The 27,851-nt window shown below is 40.2% G+C and overlaps 1 protein-coding gene across 1 annotated transcript; it reads left to right on the forward strand.

Annotated features, from left to right (window-relative positions):
- On the forward strand, positions 1-27,516 carry LOC137422381 (T-box transcription factor T-like). The gene is made up of 6 exons (XM_068109133.2): positions 1-185; positions 5,210-5,474; positions 11,524-11,658; positions 17,835-17,893; positions 18,709-18,773; positions 27,176-27,516. The coding sequence occupies exons 1-6, from the start codon at positions 1-3 to the stop codon at positions 27,514-27,516; spliced, it is 1,050 nt and encodes a 349-aa protein (XP_067965234.1).
- Positions 27,517-27,851: the final 335 nt, after the last annotated feature.

Consider the following 27,851-nt stretch of genomic DNA (forward strand, 5'->3'; position numbering starts at 1 on the left):
ATGTGCGAGTCAAATGGCGAGGAGTCCCCAGGCCGACTGGAGCAGCTCCTGAGCGTGGTACCGAGCGAGTCGACCATCAAGAGCGAGGCGAGTGAACGCGACGTGCGGGTCGTGCTGGAGGAGTGCGCCTTGTGGGAGCAGTTCCACGTACTCAGCAACGAGATGATCGTCACCAAGACGGGAAGGTGTGCAAGAGTATTATCGGTGCCGATGTAAACCTGTGCAAAACTATTATCGGTGCTGATGTAAACCTGTGCAAAAGTATTATCTGTGCCGATGTAAACCTGTGCAAACGAATTATCTGTGCCGATGTAAACCTGTGCAAACGAATTATCGGTGCCGATGTAAATCTGTGCAAAACTATTATCTGTGCCGATGTAAACCTGTGCAAAAGTATTATCTGTGCCGATGTAAACCTGTGCAAAACTATTATCTGTGCCGATGTAAACCTGTGCAAAACTATTATCGGTGCCGATGTAAACCTGTGCAAAAGTATTATCTGTGCCGATGTAAACCTGTGCAAAACTATTATCTGTGCCGATGTAAACCTGTGCAAAACTATTATCGGTGCGATGTAAACCTGTGCAAAAGTATTATCGGTGCCGATGTAAACCTGTGCACAACTATTATCGGTGCCGATGTAAACCTGTGCAAAAGTATTATCTGTGCCGATGTAAATCTGTGCAAAACTATTATCGGTACCGATGTAAACCTGTGCAAAACTATTTATCGGTGCTGATGTAAACCTGTGCAAAAGTATTATCGGTGCCGATGTAAACCTGTGCAAAAGTATTATCTGTGCCGATGTAAACCTGTGCAAAAGTATTATCTGTGCCGATGTAAACCTGTGCAAAACTATTATCTGTGCCGATGTAAACCTGTGCAAAAGTATTATCTGTGCCGATGTAAATCTGTGCAAAACTATTATCGGTACCGATGTAAACCTGTGCAAAACTATTATCGGTGCTGATGTAAACCTGTGCAAAAGTATTATCGGTGCCGATGTAAACCTGTGCAAAACTATTATCTGTGCCGATGTAAACCTGTGCAAAAGTATTATCTGTGCCGATGTAAACCTGTGCAAAACTATTATCTGTGCCGATGTAAACCTGTGCAAAAGTATTATCTGTGCCGATGTAAACCTGTGCAAAACTATTATCTGTGCCGATGTAAACCTGTGCAAAACTATTATCGGTGCGATGTAAACCTGTGCAAAAGTATTATCGGTGCCGATGTAAACCTGTGCACAACTATTATCGGTGCCGATGTAAACTTGTACAAAACTATTATCAGTGCCGATGTAAACCTGTGCAAAACTATTATCGGTGCCGATGTAAACTTGTACAAAACTATTATTATCAGTGCCGATGTAAACCTGTGCAAAACTAGTATCGGTGCCGATGTAAACCTGTGCAAAAGTATTATCGGTGCTGATGTAAACCTGTGCAAAACTAGCATCGGTGCCGATGTAAACCTGTGCAAAAGTATTATCTGTGCCGATGTAAACCTGTGCAAAACTAGTATCGGTGCCGATGTAAACCTGTGCAAAAGTATTATCGGTGCTGATGTAAACCTGTGCAAAACTAGTATCGGTGCCGATGTAAACATGTGCAAAACTATTATCGGTGCCGATGTAAACCTGTGCAAAAGTATTATCGGTGCTGATGTAAACCTGTGCAAAACTATTATCGGTACCAATGTAAACCTGTGCAAAACTATCGGTACCGATGTAAACCTGTGCAAAACTATTATTGGTGCTGATGTAAACCTGTGCAAAACTATTTTCGGTGCCGATGTAAACTTGTGCAAAAATATTATCGGTGCCGATGTAAACCTGTGCAAAACTATTATCGGTTCCGATGTAAACTTGTACAAAACTATTATCGGTGCTGATGTAAACCTGTGCAAAACTATTATCGGTGCTGATGTAAACTATGTAAACCTGTGCAAAACTATTACCGGTGCCGATGTAAACCTGTGCAAAACTATTATCGGTGCCGATGTAAAGCTGTACAAAACTATTATCGGTGCCAATGTAAATCTGTGCAAAACTATTATCGGTGCTGATGTAAACCTGTGCAAAACTAGTATCGGTGCCAATGTAAACGTGTGCAAAACTATTATCGGTGCTGATGTAAACCTGTGCAAAACTATTATCGGTGCCGATGTAAAGCTGTACAAAACTATTATCGGTGCTAATGTAAACATGTGCAAAACTATTATCGGTGCTGATGTAAACCTGTGCAAAACTATTATCGGTGCTGATGTAAACCTGTGCAAAACTATTATCGGTACTGATGTAAACTTGTGCAAAACTATTATCGGTACCGATGCAAACCTCTGCAAAACTATTTTCGGTCCCGATGCAAACCTCTGCAAAACTATTATCGGTACCGATGTAAACCTCTGCAAAACTATTATCGGTGCTGATGTAAACCTGTACAAAACTATTATCGGTACCGATGTAAACCTCTGCAAAACTATTATCGGTGCTGATGTAAACCTGTGCAAAACTAGTATCGGTGCCAATGTAAACCTGTGCAAAACTATTATCGGTGCTGATGTAAACATGTGCAAAACTATTATCGGTGCTGATGTAAATCTGTGCATAAGTATTATCGGTGCTGATGTAAACCTGTGCAAGACTAGTATCGGTGCCGATGTAAACTTGTGCAAAACTATTATCGGTGCCGATGTAAACTTGTGCAAAACTATTATCGGTGCTGATGTAGACCTGTGCAAAAGTATTATCTGTACCGATGTAAACCTGTGCAAAACTATTATCGGTGCCTGTCCAACTGGTGTTTTACGTTTTACGCAAGGCAAGGTGAGCCAGCTGGTCCTTGTATGGATGTCTTCCAACATTCGTTGGTGGTCTTTGAAGGTCCCTACAGTGTATTTTAAGAAGAGGAGTTGGGTTGTTACCAACGCTCTCAGAACAAATTACAAATCCCTGTTCTAACCTATAGGGGACACGGCATCAGTGGCACAGTTGGGTCTTGGTCATGACGCAGCCATAGGACTGAATTGAATCCCAGAGAATTCGTTAACGACAAATGTGGGATCTTCCTTGGTGCTTTGTAAGCAGGGCCTGGCCCTGGCATCACGAGGTGCCATCCCTCGGATGGATGTTGAACTCGGTGGTCCGTCTGCTGGGATTAGTTTGTGGGTATTGAAGGTCCCACGGTGTCTTTCGACAAGAGTAGGTGAGTTATCGCTGGCCCGCTGAAACGAATTACAAAATTCCTGCACTTTCAGGGGAATGCAAGGCCTGGGCAGCCAATTCGTGAAAGACTTGAGCCAGAACTTTTCTCGGGCCAACCCTTACAACAAGGTGGGAATAATTGCAGAATTTGGTTGTGGTTGCGAGTAGTGATGTAAAATTTTACAAACCATACCACACTCCACCATCATCTGTCTTTTAACATGTTTTTTATGTGGCATAGGTAAATAGGTACGCAAATCGGTATGCCTTACAAAAAGGGCAATGTAAAAGCGATAATGTATATCATTTGGGTGTTCGTAGATCAGTCGTTTGAGATGCAGCGCCAGGCTTTTTGTTTTTGCAAAATGTCCCCATTGATGCATCAGTGTCCAAGTGAATACCATGTGACAATGTCTTCCTGTTGCTCATCACAGAGCTGGCTGTATGGCCAAGTAGTTAAATAATTTCAAAAATGAAATACAACCCCCAAAGCATAACTGCTCTGTAGACAAGGCTTTTGAACCTTGAACAATGCCCTTGCCTGATAGGAAACCATACTGTTTGGTTGTAGCCAGTGGTGCAATGCCAAATTTTGACTTACGGGAGGAGCCCTGCCAAAAAAAATGTCGGCCGTGACATCTCCAGAACTAGTCATCTCCAGAACTACCGTCACATCAAGTTTTTAAATGACACTAACCATTTGAGTCCCCCAAATGAGTGATAAATGAAATACACACATTTTGCCATGATAAACACAAGCTTACCACTCATACCCACTCAATCTCACAATTTCAAATCCCCTTTTGATAAAAAGTCAGATCAGTTAGTCTCTAAAAAAACGTTTTTCGACAAAACAATGTATTTTAAGAAATACAACTAAATTTTGTTTTGTTTTTATTTAGTACCATGTGGTAAGGGCTGGCAAGATGGTGTATAGGTACGCACATTCACCTCTAAGCTCTCAAGTCTGAGTTGGAATCCCGACCCAGCTATAAACTGGGTCACGGTGTTTCATCACGGTGTTTCACTGGGCGTCTTGTCTGCTGGCATTAGTTCTTTATTTGTTGTCTTTCACATTAATTGATGTCTTTCTTTGAGTTGACGAAACTTTCTTTCCTGGAGTTGACGAAACTTTCTTTCCTGGAGTTGACGAAACTTTTTTTCTTTGAGTTGACAAAACTTTCTTTCTTTGAGTTGACCAAACTTTCTTTCCTTGAGTTGACGAAATTTTCTTTCTTTGAGTTGACGAAACTTTATTCCTTGAGTTGACGAAACTTTCTTTCTTTGAATTGACAAAACTTTCTTTGAGTTTACGAAACTTTCTTTGAGTTTACGGTTTGTGTTGCCTATAACCCATATTGCTATAATATTATTCCTTCGACAAAGCATCCAACGTATTGGCATATCCAAGCTTTGGGACAAGCTTTCACCCCAATTATTTGGCCACGGAAGCTCACATAGCAAAATAACTCGACCATCGTGAAAGTGGGTGTTTTTTCTTTTTTTTCTTTACTATTGTGGAGCTAAGCTCTGCCTCGGATGGATTGAGGTGCCGGAGCGGCACGCTGGTGTACTCCGGCTGCACTACGCCCCTGGGAGTACCTTCATTTTTGAATATGGATCTACCCAACTGCAACCGGTCAAAGACTTGTTTCTTTCTCCCGTGGCTATTGTGGGTTTGATTCTCATGGCTTCTCTATCTTGACACGTCACTGCACTTTAGCAAGCATGGTGAGTAACTCAAAAACTCCTCAACATGAGATGACAGAGGTCTTTGTTCAGCATTTGATTGAAATAGGCTGGTTTACAAGTTTCCATGCAGTTGGTAATTGAAAGGTGATGACCATATTCTTTGAGAACTATATCTTATTGTTTCATCTTTTGTTCTGAGATTTAGAGGCCTTTTGTAAATTAGTGAAACTTATAAATTAGTGAAAAAATATATAGAAAATAGATAAAGTTACAAATTTAACTTGCTGTGATGTCATATTGCTGGCCTTGCAGACGCATGTTTCCGGTCATCAAGGTGTCCGTGTCCGGCCTGGACGCCCATTCAATGTATTCATTGCTTCTTGACTTCTCTGCGGCGGACTCATACCGCTGGAGGTACGTGAATGGAGAGTGGGTTGCAGGAGGCAAGCCCGAGCCTCAGCCCCCCAGCTGCGTGTACATCCATCCGGACTCGCCCAACTTCGGTGCACACTGGATGCGCGCCCCAGTGTCTTTCTGCAAAGTGAAGCTGTCCAACAAGATGAATGGCAGTGGACAGGTACACTTTATTTGTATGCAAAATCTAGGCTCATTGATGAGCGAGGTAACAAAGGGCAAAAGGAAACGTATTGAAAATTGGCAATTGGTGGAGCAGTTGGCAGGAAACAAGTGGACACAGCAACCAAGGGAATGAAGAAGGCAAAAACTTGTTTAAAATGTACTTTTTTGTACTTTTCCAAGTACAAATGTACTTGTTTTGAACAAGGCCTCATGCAGTCGGAGTATAATGCCCGGTATTCTTCTCTACCTTGTCTCCAAGTAAACTATTTCCCTTCTGGGCCTTTAGTGAGGCAACAATTGGACACAACCAGTAAGGGAATGAACAAACGGAAACGCGGAAACCAGGAAGTAAGATAATTGGGTTAAGATGGGTAAATGGGGGTAATAAAGATCATTGCTCAGGATGGGGGATGACTCTAGGTGGTTACTCGAGGTGGTTGTGCACTACCTGCTTTAAGTCCTGAAGGGGAAAATGGGAAAGAACAGCCTCTGGAAGGTGGTTTAATAGGTGGAAGAAGTAAGGAACAAGGGAATTCTGCATTTTGGACTGCATTTTGGTCTTTTAATAAGGAGGGGAGTTCATGGAAGAACCCGTGCATGCTGGAGTTGTTGGCAAAGGTCGTAGGTTTAAGAGAGCAGAGCGATGACTTATTTTGAGGCCTACAGATATGGAGACCCATAGAAACAAGGTGATAGCAAACAAGGCATAGCAACAAGGTGATATGGCTGCTAAGTCACCACATAATGGTCCTAGCAGGTCTACTTCAAATTGATTGTTGAGGCTGCTTGGTCCCTGAGGAACAGGTGCTTCAACGTTCAATTTTCGAAACTTATTTAAGCCTTTCTTAACTGTAATCCCAGTTTTCTTGTCCCTCTTCAAGAGTCGAGGTATAGTTGACTGGTTAATTGTCAGTTTTGATGCAATCAATCATGTACATAGTCCATCTTCGCTCAGAAACAATTGCAACTTTCTTCCGCGTAGTCATTCCCACCTTCTAGCCAATCAAGTTGGTTACAGGTACAAGTACAGATCAGCAACAACCGACTTATTCCTGGAAAAGCGGCTTGCTTTTAGACCATTTTGCAAATATTGCATCAGTAAAGATCCAGGTACTTCCTGGTCTTATTGTCAATCTTTTCTTTAGACATCTCTGATATCATCATGGAACTGACCTATGTCTGCGCAATCTATTGAGTGATGCAATAATTTTATTTTCTACTCCTGTAAACAATTCTTAAATGAAAGCTATGTGGGTGTGATTGTTTTTCTAAATTAAACAACCAAAATAAGTACTTAACAAACGACATACTCACATTTTAAATCAAAACTCACCAATAATCTGTTTTACGATGTATAAGTATATATAATTAGAAAATATATCAACGGAAAGTTGAATAGGGTTCGTGGAAAAGTTACGACCACTTGAATAAATTTGTTTTTACTATTATTATGTCAGTTTAAGTAATTTCTGCCTTATAATGAGTTTGCAAACGGCAACACCAATAATGATTTAGTAATAAATGCAAAATCTTGAATTTACCATAAACTTCCTTGCTCAGTTAAACATAAAAGTGACAGTGTTTATTATTGTAAATTTACATCCTTTGTAAATGTAAAGTAAATTGCTCAAATAAATAACAAGAACAGTGTCCTTTTTAAATATCAGTCAATACCTGTGTGTCCAACCTTTGCCTTATTGAGTGCCATCACTCTTTTCCCAATGCTTCCTGTATATGACTGAAGCACTCTTACAGGAATAGGGTGCCAAATATCCTGTAGTACATTCCACAGTTTTGTAAGGTTAGTTGGGTTCCTATTGTTCTTCTTTGTTTCCAGGTAATCCCATATGGCCTAGATGGGTCTCATGTTTGAACTATGGGGTGGCTATTCTAACATGTGGAGCACTCCAGGTGTAACTTTGTTCTCCAAATACTGTTTTAGTATATTGCAAGTGGGTTTTGGATCATTATCTTGTTAGAAAATGAATCCTCCTCTGATTAAACTATTTCCACTCGGAACTGCATGGTGCTGCAGTATCTGCTTGTCCTTCTCCTTTGTTAGCATCCCATTGATTTTATACAAGTTGTCCTACACCAAAAGCTGAGATACAACCCCAGACAGTCACAGAGCCTCGACCACATTTCACAGTAGGCTGCATACATTGCCTATTATAATGTTCTCCAGGTCGTTGGCATATGAACTGGCATCTCTTAGATCCAAAAAGTTCAAACTTCCTCCATTCACAGACCAAAGTACCAAATTCCACTGTTCAGTCACCAAATCTTGGCGTTACCTTGAATTATTTCAGACTTTTCACCTAAATTTGTGGTCTCAGCAGTCGTTTATTTGCCGCCACACTGCTATGGAGACTTGTTGCTATGAGCCTCTGCGCACTTCTGCTCACAGCCCTATAAAAAGGGAGGGGGCCACCACGTGAGGAAGATTATGGTGCTGCCACCCATGGGTATTGGCGTAAGGATGGAGGCACCGAGATGGAAGAGGGGTCCCATGTGGGCCATATGGAGGTCTCACAGCAGAGGTGGGTGTGAAGACCAAGACTGAAGGGTCTCAATGGGGATTCAACATGGGCCCAGATGGAACAATAACAGAGGCAGAGATGAGAATAGGCAGGTTGATGGGGACTAGTAGTGTTAGAAGGTTTAGAAGACATTTCGAATTGACGTTTTAAATGGTAAAAAGAGAATTGGAAATTATAAAAGCTCAAATTGTAGATGGTTGGATTTTGATTCAAGGACTTTTAAGATAGAATGCCTTCCTCCTCCTCCATTCCCTCGTCCCAGTGGGAAAAGGGATGTATGGGGGAACGGATGTTGAGCGAGGTGAATGTGATTGAGGTTGTTGGACCAACATTTGGAGTGATTGAGGATTGTATAACATGGTGTGAAGAGGGCGTATATGTGTTAATGAGGAGGAAGCACACACACCTGTGGAGGGGAATCCACGTTCTAGTAATAGGTAGTTCTAATGATGGGTAGTACTGTTTTGCAACATGGATGCCATTCCAGTGTTAGTGCTGAAGGAAGTAAAGGAGAAATTGGAATGGGTGCAAAGGTATAGTTCAAGGGCTGGGAGTGAGGTCTGGACTTGAGCTAGAACTCAAATAGGAAGGGAATCCTGGGCGCTGGGAGTGCACTGGCCTTGCGCAGGCCATGGATGACATGTGGGGCAGCTAAATTTGTTGTTGAGGTAGGCCCAGGTACCTGCAAGAGGACCTGACGCACTTTTGTGCCAGAGAGGGTGCACCTGTAGAGGGAGCCAGTGAGAGGCCTCCAGAATTGGGATGGCGCAAGGCAGCTTGCAAGGTGGCCCCAGCAACTCGGGGGTGCCATGCTAGAGAGCAGGCAGAAATTCTGCAAAAGGGACCACATTGCCCAGCCACGTGATTGTCGAAAGGCACAGAGTGAAAATTTGATGGATATGCCCAACAAACTGAGTAGAGCACCAGCATGTAGAGCAGTGGGTAAATTGGTTAGGTAGAACCACGATAAAGATAAGATGGGTTAGAGATAAAAGAGAAAAAGTCCTTTTGGAAACTCCAGGATAGTTTAGAGATGCTTTTCCTTTGCACCATTTTGATGTCTATGGCCACTGGAGAACAGGATTCCAGCAAATGGATTTTGCGAGGACCCTTTAGTCCCAAATTGTTAGAGAAAACCTCTGACAGCGAGCCAGAAAAGGGCACGCCATGTCATCCTTTGAGTCACCACACGTGTCCTGGTTTCCTCCCTGGAGATAGCATCGTTCATGGTATTGGGGCCCTGGGTCTTAGTTAAGAGGGACTGAGAGGGACAGAGCTAGGAATAGACAGATTAGTGGAGCAGGTAGGGTTAGGATAAGATTTGTGCTGAAGCCGGCCATCCTAACTGCTGCCACAAGCATGCTCCTGCTCCCGAGGACAGTTGCCACCGTCCATCTTGCTGCCACAGGCCCTTGTACCTGTCAGCTAGCTTGCTCCACTTGATGCAGGACCATGTGTTTGGCCAAGAAGATTCACGTCTTTGAGAGGCCACATGGGCATTGATGATGTGACGTACTGGTAATTCTGTATACTGATGAGCCTTGAGGCCACCTAGGACACGATGTGCCAGGACTCAGGGCCACATTGAACGACATTGGGTAAAGAGGTGCTACCGGGGAGGGAGGAACAATGAACAGCAGGAACTTTACAAATTCTTTATAGAGAACAAGTTACACCTTATGGTATACTCACCCCTCCCAACCACACTTTGTATGTAGCTAAAAGACTTCCCGATATCGACGTAATAAAGCAGGAGTGTTGTCTGTCTGTCTTTCCGTCCCCGAACTACTCCCTCAGTTTTGGGGCTAGCCCCGCCAAACTTTCTGTGGAACCTTTTGGGGTCGCAGCGGGTGTCCTAAGGTGGGTGGGAGGTTTCATAAATTTTTCAATAAAAATGTGATTTTGAGTTCCACCCATACGAAGTGTTAGGCCTACATATCCCCGTTTCCCACCGGCAGATTCGTCTGTGTTGGTTATCACGTCAGAACGGCATTATTATATTCGTTTACCTCACAAATGTTTGCAACATTATATTTTGTAGTATTAATTGTATAGTATTAATTTGTGATTGGAATGATGCTGTTTGGAATGAAAATATAGGGAGATTGAGTTTAAAGGAGATTGAGGAAATTATTTGAGGGTTTCTACTCGTAAGAGGCCTCAATTTTTTGCTCACATTCGCAGATTTGGTATTTGCAGGACCATATATATACAGTAGAAACAGAATATCCATCTTCTGGTGTGGTCAGCTGCAGTACATTTTTTGCCCAAGTCCTTCACGAACCTGCTGTCCATGCCTTACGTTTAACTGCAGGTGTCACAGGAATGTGGAATTTATTGGTTCCTGGGTACCTCGCTCATAGTTGTATAAGTGCATACATTCGAGAGAATGAGTAGGGATAGTAGATTGATGCATTACACTCGGGATGAACATTTGATTGCTCTATGCATTTGTAGACTAGGATAGGGAGTTGTTTGTATGGTAAGTGGATTCGGGTCCCAATGCTGCTCCCCCTCTGAGAGCAGCCTCAGGAGAGTCTGAAGGAGGAAGGTGGGGGTAGTGTTGTGCAAATGGCTTCTAGGTGTTAGGATTGTATAGCAATAATAATAACTTATTTCCTCAGTCCATGTATTAGCATAAGAGTGAGGTAATTTAATTGTAAAAAGGACTTTGCGTTAACGTTTGTATAGAAAGCTGTTTTCTTCCCTTCCTAATATTTGTGTCTAAAATTGCTCCTTAAAAACCCTATTTAATATTATTTCCTTTGTTTTGGCATTGATGGGGAAATTCGGCCTTGCAACGCCAAGAAGGCGCAAGTTTTGGAGTGGACACTTTCGAGAAGAGTCCAGAGGCTCAAGGATGGGATCTCTCTGTGAGTTACGACCAGACCACCAATAAGCATGGGGAGGCCAGGGCCGAGCAGCTTCACGGGGTCGGGTGTCCTGCGAGCACATACAAGTCCATGCTCCTAATGAGTCGTTGTCCGGTCGGAGTGGAGCGGAGTGCCTAGGCGGTGTGTCCAGTTCGAGTTGCATTCCCGGGTCGGGTCGCCGTTCAAGTTTGCAGAGCCCGAGAGAGATGTTGTCTTCCCGTCTCTCACCTGCAAGAGAATGGGTGTGCGCTGTTCTCGCAAACCTCCGGCCAGGCGATGGAGTCGTTTAGTTGAAAGGAGAGGGGGGTGCGGAGGGACTCTGAATTTCTGCGAAAACACTCTTCGGCACCTGACCTATCATTTCACAATGAAACAAAACACTTATGCTATACTTTTATTCATGAAATAACTAGTCTACCTTGCCCCCTGTGACCGTTCCCACAATAATATATGTAGTTCACATTGTATTTGTGGGTGAAAAATGTCTCCTTGGAGAGTCTCAATTGTTAGTAAATGCAAAAAAATGATTGCTATAAGTAGCAGGTGTGTTTGCAATGGGATTGACTGAAGAGGTTCATATGAATTAGAGTCAGGGCAGACCTGATTAAATGTGTACATGGTGTTTGTGTCACAGGTCATGCTCAACTCGCTGCACAAGTACCAGCCACGCATCCACATTGTCCGTGTGGGAGGCTCGCAGGGCCTACTTTCCAGCCACACATTTCCAGAGACTCGTTTCATTGCCGTGACCGCCTATCAGAATGAGGAGGTACATGAAATATGTTGATCATAATTCAACAAAATATTTACAGTCACGTGAAAAAGTAAGTACACCCCATGTAAAGTTTTGACTTTTTCAACATATTTCAACATACAGCTATTTGATCTTCATTTCAACAATATTGATAGATAAAGGTGATATAATACAACAAATATCATGAAAAATTTACATTTTGTAGTCCATTGTATAATTTAAATAAACATAAATGCAAATTTCACATGTGGAAAAAGTAAGTACACCCTTGGCTCTAATAGGTGGTATTGCCCCCTTTGGCAGAAACAACTTCAAGTAGGCGTTTCTTTTAACTGTCTATCAGTCTCTGACATCGACTGGGAGAAACTTTTGCCCACTCCTCCATGCAGAATTCTTTCAGCTGTGCGATGACTGAGGGGTTTCTTGCATGCACAGCTCGTTTCAAATCCACCCACAACATCTCGATGGGATTTAGATCCGGGCTTTGACTTGGCCATTCCAGAACCCTCCATTTCTTTCTTTTCAACCATTCCTTGGTGGATTTAATGGTATGTTTAGGGTCATTGTCATGTTGCAAGGTCCACCTTCGGTTGAGCTTCAACTTTCGGACAGATGGCCTCACAATATCCTCAAGCACCCTCTGGTACAATGAAGAATTCATCGTGGATTCTATGATGGGGCGCTGCCCAGGCCCCGATGCAGCACAGCTGCCCCAAACCATAATATTTCCACCACCATGCTTTACAGTTGGTATCAGGTTCTTGTGGTCAAATGCTGTCTTTGGTTTTCGCCAAACATGTCTTCTGGTACTGTGGCCAAATAGCTCTACCTTTGACTCATCTGTCCAGAGCACATTGTTCCAGAAGTGCTGGTCTTTGCCGAGGTGTTCATTGGCAAACTTTAGTCTTGCCCTGATGTTCTTTCTGGACAGCAAAGGTTTCCTCCTGGCACACCTCCCATGTAGATCAAATTTGTGCAGCCTCTTTCTAATGGTAGACTCGTGCACTTTGACATCAACAGTGGCAAGAGCTACCTGTAGGTCCCGTGATGACATTCTGGGGTTCTTATAGACTTCTTTCAGCATCTTGCGGTCTGCTCTCGGGCTGAACTTGCTGGGGCAGCCTGGCCTGAACAAGTTGGCAGTTGTTTGGAATCTTCTCCACTTGTAGATGATCTTCCGGACAGTCGAATGATTGATTTCAAATTGTTTGGAGATCTTTTAAATCCCTTCCCAGACTCATAGGCATCTATAACCTTCTTTCTGAAGGCCTCAGAGAGCTCTTTTGATCTAGGCATGGTGACGCCGCACACTTCAACAACAAAGAGCAAACCAAATTAAATGTCTGAGGTTTAAATAAGACAGGTTCCTCCAAGATCCTCTCTAACGATGTTCTAATCATTTGCACCTGAGCTGGTGCACCTGATTCTAATTTTAGGTATTTGAAGTAGTGATAAATGTAGGGGTGTACTTACTTTTTCCACATGTGAAATTTGCATTTATGTTTATTTAAATTATACAATGGACTCCAAAATGTAAATGTTTCATGATATTTGTTATATTATATCACCTTTATCTATCAATATTGTTGAAATTATCAAATAGCTGTATATTGAAATATGTTGAAAAAGTCAAAACGTTACATGGGGTGTACTTACTTTTTCACGTGACTGTATGTTCATTTGCAAGTAATATCCGGCGAACTTGTCGAGGATTATGGTTTGTCCTCAAATTCATTTTTTGTTGCCTGGTGTTGGCTTAGCGGTTAGGATGTTGGCTTATCTGTTAGGGTGCCAGCTTGGGATCCACGGATCCTGGGTTCAAATCCCTGTTAATTGCTGAATTAACGCCAGGGGGGTTGACTCAGCCTGTCATCCTTCCGAGGTCTGCAAATTGAGTACCAGTTCACTGGTAATTCCCTGTGTGTCACAAGAGGCGACTAACAGGGTTGGTGGCAGGAAGGGCATCCGGCCATAAAACATTGCTTCAAAAAGGGGACCAAGGTGCCTAAAATAGGCCAACCCCTGCTCTGTGGGGAAAAATGGCCTCTAAGGGTGGTTCTTCTTCTTCTTCTCCAATTCATTTTTTGGTGGTCAAGGTGGGATTTGTTCCACCATAAAAATGTTCTCTAATATGAAATCTGATAATTGACAAGATTGCAAAGGAATCCGCCAGGTTGCAATTGGCCAATATAACTTTCAATGTGGCTTGTGCAAGATTGCTCAAGTGAACTAACAATCTTGTATTTCTGTCGATTCATGTGGGAGATGAATGTTTATAAGGATCCTTTGGCATTATCGGACATTGGCACATAGCACCACCGTTCTACGATCTTCTGCACGTACACAAGTTTAGTTTTTCTCCTGTCACATCATCATGGAATATCGAATCACACATGCTCCTTCCCTTTCATGAAGAGGCTATGGGGGATGAATGGCACCCACTGCTTCCTTTTTGTGATCATGAATGGCCAGTGACTTTCCTTGGGTGGTTGGGAGGGTGGAGGGGTGCCACATCGATTTTTTTATTTTTTTTACCAGGGCTTTATTTTTTATTGGATGTATTGGAATAATTAGACAGATCTTCCTTGCATGATGGAAATTATGGAGATGCGCAACAACATTACCTGCAGTGTCCATGTAATGATGACAAACAAGACCAAACTTTGCACAAAAGGTAAAAAAAAATTTAGTTATAAGGGGGATCGGTAAAGTTGTATCTAACCAATAAATTTTAGTGAAATTCAAGAGCTCTTCTTCTCTTTTTAATGGCCATATTTATTCCCACTTTCTTTAGGGTTGGCCGGAGGAAGTTTTTGGCCCAAGTCTTTCACAAACCGGCTGGCCAGGCCTGCCGTTCGACTAAGTAGGTAGGACAGGAATTTGGAATTTGTCCATGGTGCCAGCGACAGCTCCCTTACTCTTCGTGAAGGACGCCATGGGATCTTTAACGTCCACCAACTAATCCCGGCAGATGGGATGCCCAGTTCAACGTCCATCCAAGTTGACATGACAGTTTACAGCTGGTCCGAGATTCAAACCCAGGCTCGAGAGCTTAGAGATGGATGTGCTTACCTCGAGTCTAGGCCATCCTGCCAGGCCAGTTGAATACAATAATATTTAGAGAACATTTTGAAAAGTGAAAAGCGATTCCATAAAGAAAGAGTTGTGTGAATGAAAGCAATGGACCAAATATTGCATTAGAGAAGTGAATTCTTGCAGAATTTTATTTTTTCTGAAAGGCTCACTTGGCTGCATTTGGATGGGTTTGAGAGTAGAGGAATAGCGGCTGAAACCCGAATCCTATCCAAGTTCCTCCTGATGACTCCATCTTTGCTCTTTACCTTTTTTTTTTTTTTTTGGTTCCTTCTGATGACTCCAATGCAGTATTTCGTTTTCTGTTTCATTGCCATTATACCATATCCTGATGCTGTATGGATTCTGATTCCCCACTGATGGACCTCTGGTAGCTTGTAACTGTTGCTGCGTTTTTGCCTGAGGAAAAAATGCTGAAATCGATCTATACGGGTTCTTCCCAACATCTTTCTAGGGCTAGGAGCTAGGGATTGGGGCTAGGAGCTAGGACTTCACGGGGTAGGAGCTAGGGCTAGGAGATAGGGCTAGGAGCTTAGGGCTAGGAGATAGGGCTAGGAGATAGGGCTAGGAGATAGGGCTAGGAGATAGGGCTAGGAGCTAGGGCTAGGAGCTAGGGCGAGGAGATAGGGCAAGGAGCTTAGGGCTAGGAGATAGGGCTAGGAGCTAGGGCTAGGAGCTAGGGCTAGGAGATAGGGCAAGGAGTTTAGGGCTAGTAGATAGGGCTAGGAGCTAGGGCTAGGAGATAGGGCAAGGAGCTTAGGGCTAGGAGATAGGGCAAGGAGCTTAGGGCTAGGAGATAGGGCTAGGAGCTTAGGGCGAGGAGATAGGGCTAGGAGCTTAAGCCGCTGTCACACCTTGACGTTTTAGCCAGCGTATGCTGACGTATGAAAAATTTGGCTACGTTAAGAGCACGCTGAAGCACGCTGGCATACGTCGTAGTACGCCGAGCTCGTCGACAAATTTTGTGCATGCACAAAATTTGTCGACGTATGCCAGCGTATGACTCACACCAGCACTCAATTTTGATACGTCGGCATACGTTGGCTAAATCGTCAAGGTGTGACAGGGGCTTTAGGGCTAGGAGATAGGGCTAGGAGCTTAGGGCTAGGAGATAGGGCTAGGAGCTAGGGCTAGGAGATAAGGCAAGGAGCTTAGGGCTAGGAGATAGGGCAAGGAGATAGGGCTAGGAGATAGGGCTAGGAGCTTAGGGCTAGGAGATAGGGCTAGGAGCTTAGGGCTAGGAGATAGGGCTAGGAGATAGGGCTAGGAGATAGGGCTAGGAGATAGGGCTAGGAGCTTAGGGCTAGTAGCTGGGGCTAGGACTTCACGGGTTAGGAGCTAGGGCTAGGAATTAGGGCAAGGAGCTTGGGGCTAGGAGTTAGGGCTAGGAGCTAGGGCTAGGAATTAGGGCAAGGAACTTAGGGCTAGGAGATAGGGCTAGGAGCTTAGGGCAAGGAGCTAGGGCTAGGAGCTTAGGGCTAGGAGCTAGGGCGAGGAGCTAGGGCTAGGAGCTTAGGGCTAGGAGCTTAGGGCTAGGAGCTTAGGGCTAGGAGCTGGGGCTAGGACTTCACGGGGTAGGAGCTAGGGCTAGGAATTAGGGCAAGGAGCTTAGGGCTAGGAGTTAGGGCTAGGAGCTTAGGGCAAGGAGCTTAGGGCAAGGAGCTAGGGCTAGGAGCTTAGGGCTAGGAGCTTAGGGCTAGGAGTTAGGGCTAGGAGCTTAGGGCTAGGAGTTAGGGCTAGGAGCTTAGGGCTAGGAGCTTAGGGCTAGGAGTTAGGGCTAGGAGCTTAGGGCTAGGAGCTTAGGGCTAGGAGTTAGGGCTAGGAGCTTAGGGCTAGGAGTTAGGGCTAGGAGCTTAGGGCTAGGAGCTTAGGGCTAGGAGTTAGGGCTAGGAGCTTCGGGCTAGGAGCTTAGGGCTAGGAGCTTAGGGCTAGGAGCTTAGGGCTAGGAGTTAGGGCTAGGAGCTTAGGGCTAGGAGCTTAGGGCTAGGAGTTAGGGCTAGGAGCTTAGGGCTAGGAGCTTAGGGCAAGGAGCTAGGGCTAGGAGCTTAGGGCTAGGAGCTAGGGCTAGGAGCTAGGGCTAGGAGCTTAGGGCTAGGATCTTAGGGCTAGGAGCTTAGGGCTAGGAGCTGGGGCTAGGACTTCACGGGGTAGGAGCTAGGGCTAGGAATTAGGGCAAGGAGCTTAGGGCTAGGAGTTAGGGCTAGGAGCTTAGGGCTAGGAGTTAGGGCAAGGAGCTTAGGGCTAGGAGTTCGGGCTAGGAGCTTAGGGCTAGGAGTTAGGTCGAAGAGCTAGGGGCTAGGAGTTAGGGATCTTTGTTCCTTTCACATTTCTTTCTACTTTTTCATATTTCTCTTTATGTATTCTAATTCTTGCTTCTTCTTTATTTCTCTCTTTCTTTATCTATCTGTCTTCGGAGAAGTGAATTCTAGCAGAATTTTTTTTTTTCTGGAAGGTTCGCTTGGCTGCGCTTGGATGGGTTTGACGGTAGAGGAGTACCGGCTGAAACCCGAATCCTATCCAGGTGCCTTGTGATGACTCCATCTTTGCTCTTTACCTTTTTTTGGTTTCTTCTGATGACTCCAATGCAGTATTATTATTTTTTTCTGTTTGCTATAATTACTAGTTTAATCACAGCACACTTTTATTACTTACTACCTGATATACTCATCAAGGACTATGATTACTAGGTGATGAGATGGAATGACATTTGATAGGACCATAAGGACATTAAAAAACAACCAACAACAGTAGCAGCAGCAGTAGCACCCTGTGACATTTGGCCTTGAAGCACTATGCACCAGAATACTGTGACGTCATCCTGCATGAGGAACATTTGTCAAAAGTCTACTTTTGACTGGATCAAATGTGCTAAAATTTGGAAGGAAGTTTAGATCCTATAAAGGAATTTATTGTAAGATATTGTTAATAATACCTACGAAGAGACGACACACAAAGCAGTGAGAGAAGAGACAATCATGACAAACAAAGGGACAGACCCGTCATGTTATTTACTGCATATTGATAACACCAATTATTTTTTGGGAAGGGGGTGGGGGTTGATCAATTGTTATTTTTGACCAATATTTTTTTTCTTCCAGATTACTGCCCTGAAAATCCAGCACAATCCATTTGCCAAAGCATTTCTTGACAAAAGAAGGTGTGTGAATGGCTGGACATGGATCCAGCAAATGAAAAGTATTCCAAAAGTACAAACTTCTAATCTCAATTAGTCTTGTATGAGTAGCATATTGATCGATGATGTAACTCATTAATGATGATCTTCAAAATACACAAAATCATATTGGTGACAAAGAAATTAAGCAGGGATATCAAATTAAATGTTTATTAGCGAAACCTTCTTGAAGACAAATTGAACTGATATTGAAAAAAGAAGGTGAATAGGATTAAATTTGTGGAAGAATAATTAAATACTACAATATGCGGTGTTCTGCGTTGACCGATTGTGTCACACTCCTTGGCGATGAGGTCTTTCATTGTGGGATTTGATGATGAGGTCCTCAAAGCGATGCTGCAGAAGTGTTGGAATCTTTAACTGCATTAGAAGCAATAAAAACAAAAACTATCCCATCCTCTAAGCATCCCGTGATGACAGATGGCACACACAATAGCCTAGTCTTAAGAAAGACACCTTCGGAACTTTAACATATAGGCCGGCGAATGCTAGCAGATGGGGGCGTACAGATGGGGGCCCAGTCCGAAGGATGACATACTCATTGATGCTGAGCAACCACTCAGCCTGCAAAGCACCAATCAGTGCAGAGGTGCTTAGAGAATCGAGCATGGACGACAGAATCATAGCAGTGTTTATGTCACACTGGCAAGCTCGCGAACACTAGTTTAAATGCTATCATGTGATTTTCCCACTTTAACATCATTTTGATTTGAAATGTGTGAAAGTATGAGCTTTGCTTCCTGATGCTCATATTGTCTAATTAACATGTTGTGCTTCAGAAGTGAATCTCCCAAGGACAACCTGTATGATTTGTCTGACATCCAGCCATCAAGCTATTCTCCTCGTAAGTTATGAGATTATAAAATTATGATGATGATTATTATTGCTTGCAAAATCGAAGATTTTTCACGTATATTGATCAGTTGCATTTGTTATTCTGTCTGTCTGTCTGTTTGTTACTTGGCAAAAAAAAAGTGTTTTGACAAGTATATTGATCACTCCGGCTCCGGTTTGTGTGTTTGTCTGTGTGTGTTTGTTTGTCTGTCCGCTCACTTATACTTGCCTACAGGTCGCAATTTTAAACCGATCTTCACGAAACTTCACCAAATGGTAGAGTTCGTGGTTCGACAAAACTTATATGTTTTTGAGGTCAAAAGGTCAACGTATGCCAAAGGTCAACAACTTTTTTTCAAATTTCTAAAATCCTCAATTTTCATCCAATTGACTTGAAATTTGAATAGGATTTACATATCGGCTAACTGAATTCAACCACCAACTATTTTTGAGATCAGCCTAGGCCAAAAGGTCAGCATAGGCCAAACAAAGGTCAACCACTTTTTTCGAATTTCTAAAATCCTCAATTTTCATCCGATTTCTCAATTCCTCTCAATTCCAAGTGTCACTCCACGAGTGATTTTTCATTTGTTTGTCACCAGCCTGCAGGTCACAATTCTAAACCAATCGTTATAAAACTTCACCAAGTTGTAGAGGTCGTCACAATTGAGAAGCCTATTGATTTTGAGGTCAAAGGTCATCTGGAGGTCATATTTCTAAAATCGCCATTTTAAATCCGATTGACTTGAAAATTGAACAACATTTTTCATAAGAAAATTGAACATCTGAAATTGAATTGAACAGTATTGAGTCACTAAATTGGAAAACCAACCATTTTTAGGTCAAAGGTCAACTCAAGGTCAAACTTCCAAAATCATCAATTTTTATCTGAAAAACCATCAATTTTCATCCGATTGACTTGGAATTTGAAAGGGATTTTCAGATCAGTGAACTGAATTCAACCACCAACTATTATTGGAATGGTCAACATCAACATAGGCCAAAGGTCAACATAGGCCAAAGGTCAACCACTACTTTCAAATTTCTAAAATCCTCAATTTAATCTGATTGACTTGAAATTTGAATAGAATTTGCATATCAGCCTACTGAAACCAACCACCAACTATTTTTGAGGTCGACATAGGCCAAAAAGTCAACATAGGCCGAATTTCTAACAATTTTCAAACAGTTAACTTAAACTTTGAAGACGATTTGCATATCAGGTCACTGAATTCAACCACTAATTATTTTTGAGGTCAAAAGGATGTTCTACTGCCATTCTACTTTGTTATGTTCTGCCAAGTGTCACTCTATGAGTGATTTTTCATTTATTTGTCACCAGCCTAAAGGTCACAATTCAAAACTGATCGTCATGAAAATTCACCAAGTTGTAGAGGTCGTCACAATTGAGAAGCCTATTGATTTTGAGGTCAACGGTCATCTGGAGGTCAAATTTCTAAAATCGCCATTTTGAATCAGATTGACTTGGAAATTGAACAGCATTTGCACATTGAGTCACTAAATTGGGAATCCAACTATTTTTGAGGTAAAAAGGTAAAAGGTAAACTCAAGGTCAAACTTTCAAAATCAATTTTCATCTGAAAAAATCATCAATTTTCATCCGATTGACTTGAAAATTTAACATTTGCATAGTGCCTCACTGAATTGGGAAACCAACTATTTTTGAGGTCGAAAGGTCAAAGGTCAACTCAAGGTCAATCTCCTAAAATCATCAATTTTCATCTAAAAATCGTCACTTTTCATCCTATTACCCGAGCTTTGATCAAGATCGTCAATTTTTTTCTTGATGAAATGGACAATTTGCTGGATCAATTGCAACCTTTTTTCGGGGGAAAGGGGGGAGTGGATCTTGCAAGTATCGTGCTCTGCATGACATGTTCTTGTTATACACCGCACCTTTCCTATGCCATCCCCAGGTGCTGCATAACGTCATTGTCGGGCACCGAAGGGGGCTCGGCAATGACGCACGCTGAAAGGGAGTACTCAGTTTTCACTCTGGTTGTTTGTTGTACACCGCTCCTTTCCTATGCCATCTCCAGGCATTGCAAAACGTCATTGCCGGGCACCGAAGGGGGCTCGGCAGTGACGCACGCTGAAAGGGAGTACTCAGTTTTCACTCTGGTTGTTTGTTTGTTTTCTTGCTTGCTTTCTTGTTTGTTTGTTTGTCCGGACGATATCTCAGCCATCCTTTGAGCTAGGAAGCTCAAATTTCGGCACAGTAGTGAGTAAGTCCTTTGTCAAAAACGGTATTTTTTGTTTTTTGATTAATCAATTAATTGAGGAGTTATTTAATTATTAGCGATTAATTAATTACTTATTTAATTAATTAAATTTACTTTCTCTTCTGACCATTAACTCAGGCACCTTTTGACTTAGGAAGCTGATATTTGGACATGCCAATGACCAGTTGATTTGGCTGCAAAGGCCATTTTTGATTAATTAATTAATTAATTAATTAAGCGATTAATAATTTAATTATTCGATTAATGACTAAAAAAATTTTTTTTTTAAGTTACAGATTCTGATGAAATGGTGGTGGTTTATGTGTTCTATGACCGAAATGATTAATAATATAATTTTTTTATGATTATTATTTATTTATTTTCATTATTAATCATTTATTTATTTTCTTTCTCATTTGGCCAATATCTCAGGCACTTTTTGAGCTCGGAAGCTAATATTTGGACATGAGTGACCAAGTGATGTGGCTATCAAGGATATTTTTGATTTATTGATTAATCATTTAATCGATTAATTATTTAATGATTAATTGATTATTTATTGATTAATCAATTAATTATTTAATTTTTTATTAATGCCTTATTTAATTAAATTTCTAAAAGATACATCTTTGGATGAAGCACTAGTGGTTTAGTTATGCTATTAGCCAATTGATTAAGGAAATATTTTGTGATAATCTTTTATTGATTTTAATTATACAATTAATCAATCAATTAATGTACACCTCTCCCTCCCAATGCAGCCTCGATGAGCTGGACTGCGGTATTGCCGGGCGCCTAAGGCGCCCCGGCAATGCCGCACTGGAGGATATTTAATTATTTGGCATGGGGGCGGTGTACTTTGAATGTATATGTACTTGTTTTCTTTCTTTCTTTCTTGTTTGTTTGTTTTTCCGGGCGATATCTCAGCCATCCTTTGAGCTAGGAAACTGAAATTTCGGCACAATAGTGAGCAAGTCCTTTGTCAAGAACGATATTTTTTGTTTTTTGATTAATCAATTAATTGAGGAGTTATTTAATTATTAGCGATTAATTAAGTACTTATTTAATTAATCAAATTTCCTTTCTCTTCTGACCATTAACTCAGGCACCTTTTGAGTTAGGAAGCTGATATTTGGACATGCCAATGACCAGGTGATTTGGCTGCAAATGCTATTTTTGATTTATTAATTAATCAATGAATCAATTAATCGATTAATTATTTAATTATTCGATTAATGACTAAAAATTATTATTTTTTAAGTTACAGATTCGAATGAAATGGTGGTGTTTTCTGTGTTCTATGACCGAATTGATTAATAATTTAATTTTTTAATGATTATTATTTGTTTATTTTCATTATTAATCATTTATTTATTTTCTTTCTCATTTGGCCAATATCTCAGGCACTTTTTGAGCTCGGAAGCTAATATTTGGACATGATTGACCAAGTGATGTGGCTATCAAGGATATTTTTGATTTATTGATTAATCAATTAATCAATTAATCGATTAATTATTTAATTATTCGATTAATTACTAAAAAAAAAAAAATCCAGTTACAGATTCTGATGAAATGGTGGTGGTTTATGTGTTCTGTGACCGAATTGATTAATAATTTAATTTTTTCATGATTTTTTTTTTTTCATTATTAATCATTTATTTATTTTCTTTCTCATTTGGCCAATATCTCAGGCACCTTTTGAGCTGGGAAGCTAATATTTGGACATGACAGTGACCAAGTGATGTGGCTATCAAGGATATTTTTGATTTATTGATTAATCATTTAATCGATTAATTATTTATTGATTAATCGATTAATTATTTATTGATTAATCGATTAATTATTTATTGAGTAATCAATTAATTATTTAATTTTTTATTAATGAGTTATTTAATTACATTTCTAAAAGATACATCTTCGGATGAAGCACTAGTGGTTTAGTTATGCTATTAGCCAATTGATTATGAAAATATTTTGTGGTAATCTTTTATTGATTTTAATTATACAATCAATCAATCAATTAGTGTACACCTCTCCCTCCCAATGCAGCCTCAATGAGCTGCACTGCGGTATTGCCGGGCGCCGGAGGCGCCCCGGCAATGCCGCGCTGTAGGATATTTAATTATTTGGCATGGGGGCGGTGTACTTTGAATGTTTGTGTACTTGTTTATTGATTAATCAATTAATTATTTAATTTTTTATTAATGACTTATTTAATTAAATTTCTAAAAGATACATCTTCGGATGAAGCACGAGTGGTTTAGTTATGCTATTAGCCAATTGATTAAGAAAATATTTTGTGATAAATTTACACCGCACCTTTCCTATGCCATCTCCAGGCATTGCAAATCGTCATTGCTGGGCACCGAAGGGGGCTCGGCAGTGACGCACGCTGAAAGGGAGTACTCAGTTTTCACTCTGGTTGTTGTACACCGCACCTTTCCTATGCCATCTCCTGGCATTGCAAAACGTCATTGCCGGGCACCGAAGGGGGCTTGGCAGTGACGCACGCTGAAATGGAGTACTCAGTTTTCACTCTGGTTGTTGTACACCGCACCTTTCCTATGCCATTTCCAGGCATTGCAAATCGTCATTGCCGGGCACCGAAGGGGGCTCAGCAGTGACGCACGCTGAAAGAGAGTACTCAGTTTTCACTCTGGTTGTTTTCTTGCTTTCTTGTTTTCTTGTTTGTTTGTTTGTTTGTTTGGCCGGGTGTTATCTCAGCCATCCTTTGAGCTAAGAAGCTGAAATTTCGGCACAATAGTGAGCAAGTCATTTCTCAAAAACATTATTTTTTGTTTTTTGATTCATTCATTAATTGAGGAGTTATTTAATTATTAGTGATTAATTAAGTACTTATTTAATTAATCAACTTTCCTTTATCTTCTGACCATTAACTCAGGCACCTTTTGAGTTAGGAAGCTGATATTTGGACATGCCAATGACCAGGTGATTTGGCTGCAAAGGCTATTTTTGATTTATCAATTAATCAATGAATCAATTAATCGATTAATTATGTAATTATTCAATTAATGACTAAAAATTTTTTTTTAAGTTACAGATTCTGATGAAATGGTGGTGGTTTCTGTGTTCTATGACCGAATTGATTAATAATTTAATTTTTTTAATGATTATTATTTCTTTATTTTCATTATTAATCATTTATTTATTTTCTTTCTCATTTGGCCAATATCTCAGGCACCTTTTGATCTCGGAAGCTAATATTTGGACATGAGTGACCAAGTGATGTGGCTATCAAGGATATTTTTGATTTATTGATGAATCAATTAATCAATTACTCGATTAATTATTTAATTATTCGATTAATTACTAAAAATAAAAATAAATTCAGTTACAGATTCTGATTAAATGATGGTGGTTTCTGTGTTCTTTGACCGAATTGATTAATAATTTAATTTTTTTAATGATTATTATTTATTTATTTTCATTATCAATCATTTATTTATTTTCTTTCTCATTTGGCCAATATCTCAGGCACCTTTTGAGCTGGGAAGCTAATATTTGGACATGACAGTGACCAGGTGATGTGGCTATCAAGGATATTTTTGATTTATTGATTAAACATTTAATCGATTAATTATTTATTGATTAATTGATTAATTATTTATTGATTAATCAAGTAATTATTTCATTTTTTATTAATGACTTACTTAATTAAATTTCTAAAAGATACATCTTCGGATGAAGCACTCGTGGTTTAGTTATGCTATTAGCCAATTGATTAAGAAAATATTTTGAGATAATCTTTTATTGATTTTAATTATACAATTAATCCATAAATTAGCATACACCTCTCCCTCCAAATGCAGCCTCTATGAGCTGCACTGAGGTATTGCCGGGCGCCAGAGGCGCCCCGGCAATGCCGCTCTGTAGGATATTTAATTATTTGGCATGGGGTCAGTGTACTTTGAATGTATCTGTACTTGTTTTCTTTCTTGTTTGTTTGTTTGTCCGGGCGATATCTCAGCCATCCTTTGAGCTAGGAAGATGAAATTTCGGCACAATAGTGAGCAAGCCCTTTGTCAAAAACGCTATTTTTTTTGTTTTTTGAATAATCAATTAATTTGTGGAGTTATTTAATTATTAGCGATTAATTAAGTACTTATTTAATTAATCAAATTTCCTTTCTCTTCTGACCATTAACTCAGGCACCTTTTGAGTTAGGAAGCTGATATTTGGACATGCCAATGACCAGGTGATTTGGCGGCAAAGGCTATTTTTGATTTATTCATTAATCAATTAATCAATTAATCGATTAATTATTTCATTATTCGATTAATGACAAATTTTTTTTTTTTTTTTAAGTTACAGATTCTGATGAAATGGTGGTGGTTTTTGTGTTCTCTGACCGAATTGATTAATAATTTAATTTTTTATGATTACTATTTATTTCTTTTCATTATTAATCATTTATTTATCTTCTTTCTCATTTGGCCAATATCTCAGGCACCTTTTGAGCTCAGAAGCTAATATTTGGACATGAGTGGCCAAGTGATGTGTCTATCAAGGATATTTTTGATTTATTGATTAATCAATTAATCAATTAATCGATTATTAATTTAATTATTCGATTAATTATTTAATTTTTTTTTTTTTTTTCAGTTACCGATTCTGATGAAATGGTGGTGGTTTATGTGTTCTGTGACCGAATTGATTAATAATTTCATTTTTTATGATTATTATTTATTTATTTTCATTATTAATCATTTATTTATTTGCTTTCTCTTTTGGCCAATATCTCAGGCACCTTTTGAGCTGGGAAGCTAATATTTGGATTGGACATGACAGTGACCAAGTGATGTGGCTACCAAGGATATTTTTGATTTATTGATTAATCATTTAATCGATTAATTATTTACTGATTAATCGATTAATTATTTATTGATGAATCAATTAATTTTTTAATTTTTTATTAATGACATATTTAATTAAATTTCTAAAAGATACATCTTTGGATGAAGCACGAGTGGTTTAGTTATGCTATTAGCCAGTTGATTAAGAAAATATTTTGTGATATTCTTTTATTGATTTTAATTATACAATTAATCAATCAATTATTGTGCACCTCTCTCTCCAAATACAGTCTCTATGAGCTGCACTGCGGTATTGCCGGGCGCCTGAGGCGCGCCGGCAATACCGCGCTGTAGGATATTTAATTATTTGGCATGGGGGCGGTGTACTTTGAATGTATCTGTACTTGTTTGTTTGTTTATTTTCTTGCTTTCTTGTTTGTCCGGGCTATATCTCAGCCATCCTTTGAGCTAGGAAGCTGAAATTTTGGCTCAATAGTGAGCAAGAACTTTGTCAAAAACGGTATTTTTTGTTTTTTGATCAATCAATTAATTGAGGAGTTATTTAATTATTAGCGATTAATTAAGTACTTATTTAATTAATTAAATTTACTTTCTCTTCTGGCCATTATCTCAGGTACGTTTTAAGTTCGGAAGCTGATATTTGGACATGCCAATGACCAGGTGATTTGGCTGCAAAGGCTATTTTTTGATTTATTAATTAATCAATTAATGGATTAATTATTTAATTATTCGATGAATGACTAAAAAAAATAAAATAATTAAGTTACAAATTCTGATGAAATGGGGGTGGTTTATGTGTTCTATGACCGAATTGATTATTAATTTAATTTTTTCATGATTATTATTTATTTATTTTCATTATTAATCATTTATATATTTTCTTTCTCATTTGGCCAATATCTCAGGCACCTTTTGAGCTAGGAAGCTAATATTTGGACATGACAGTGACCAAGTGATGTGGCTATCAAGGATATTTTTGATTTATTGATTAATCATTTAATCGATTAATTATTTATTGATTAATCAATTAATTATTTAATTTTTTATTAATGACATTTCATTAAATTTCTAAAAGATACATCTTCGGATGAAGCACTAGTGGTTTAGTTATGCTATTAGCCAATTGATTAAGAAAATATTTTGTGATGATCTTTTATTTATTTTAATTATACAATCAATCAATTATTGTGCACCTCTCCCTCCCAATGCAGCCTCTATGAGCCGCGCTGTAGGATATTTAATTATCTAGCATGGGGGCGGTGTACTTTGAATGTATCTGTACTTGTTTTATTATTGATTGCTATTGTTAATTTAGCGTTTTCTATATCGTACAGTTGGTGATTGGTTTCTACCTGGCCAGCAGCATTATCCCGGATCATTTCCGCTGCCTGGCACATCTGTCTGTGAGCGTTTCCCATCACACCAGGCACACCGTTCCATGCCCTACCAAAGCCTCTACAATGGACAAGGTGCTTCACCCAGTAAGTTCACCCATGATATTTCCGATGAGAGGTGGTCAAAAGGCTTTGACAGTAGAACTTTTGCTAAGGAGAAACAAAAGTTTCCGGGCAGCTTCGGTCCTTTTGCTAAGGAGAAACAAAAGTTTCCGGGCAGCTCCGGTCGACTGGGACCACTTTGCGCTGAGGTGTATCTTGCTTTTCTTGAAGAAACGTAAACACCCTTACTTTCAGGGAGGTCATTCACAAGGTCTTTACTGGATCGTAGTCTTTCATACAGAGAATATACCCTGAGGTACTTAACGTCACTTTTAGAGAGTTTGGACATTCTTCCTCCACTGCTTCCATTGTCAACAGTATCAGTTCACAGATTATCAGAGCCTTGCATCCATTTCCTGGTGAAACATGAAGTGGGGCTGCCATCTGCCGCATGGAATCCTCTTCACTCGCTAAGACGTTGAGGTCTAAACATTTGTCATATGTGATCTTTCCTTCCCAGGAACCATCATATTAACCACACATTAAACACACTACAATGATATCACCACCTGTT

The sequence above is a fragment of the Myxine glutinosa genome, chromosome 2 (assembly GCF_964187855.1).
Source record: "Myxine glutinosa chromosome 2, kmMyxGlut1.1, whole genome shotgun sequence".
NCBI lineage: Eukaryota > Metazoa > Chordata > Myxini > Myxiniformes > Myxinidae > Myxine > Myxine glutinosa.

What these genes read in the sequence shown, in the direction of transcription:
- LOC137422381 (XM_068109133.2), top strand. Translation starts at nt 1, where the DNA reads ATGTGCGAGTCAAATGGCGAGGAGTCCCCAGGCCGACTGGAGCAGCTC. An exon ending in ATCGTCACCAAGACGGGAAG is followed by an intron (nt 186 to 5,209) that starts GTGTGCAAGAGT and finishes CTGGCCTTGCAG; the next exon opens with ACGCATGTTTCCGGTCATCA. An exon ending in AGATGAATGGCAGTGGACAG is followed by an intron (nt 5,475 to 11,523) that starts GTACACTTTATT and finishes TTTGTGTCACAG; the next exon opens with GTCATGCTCAACTCGCTGCA.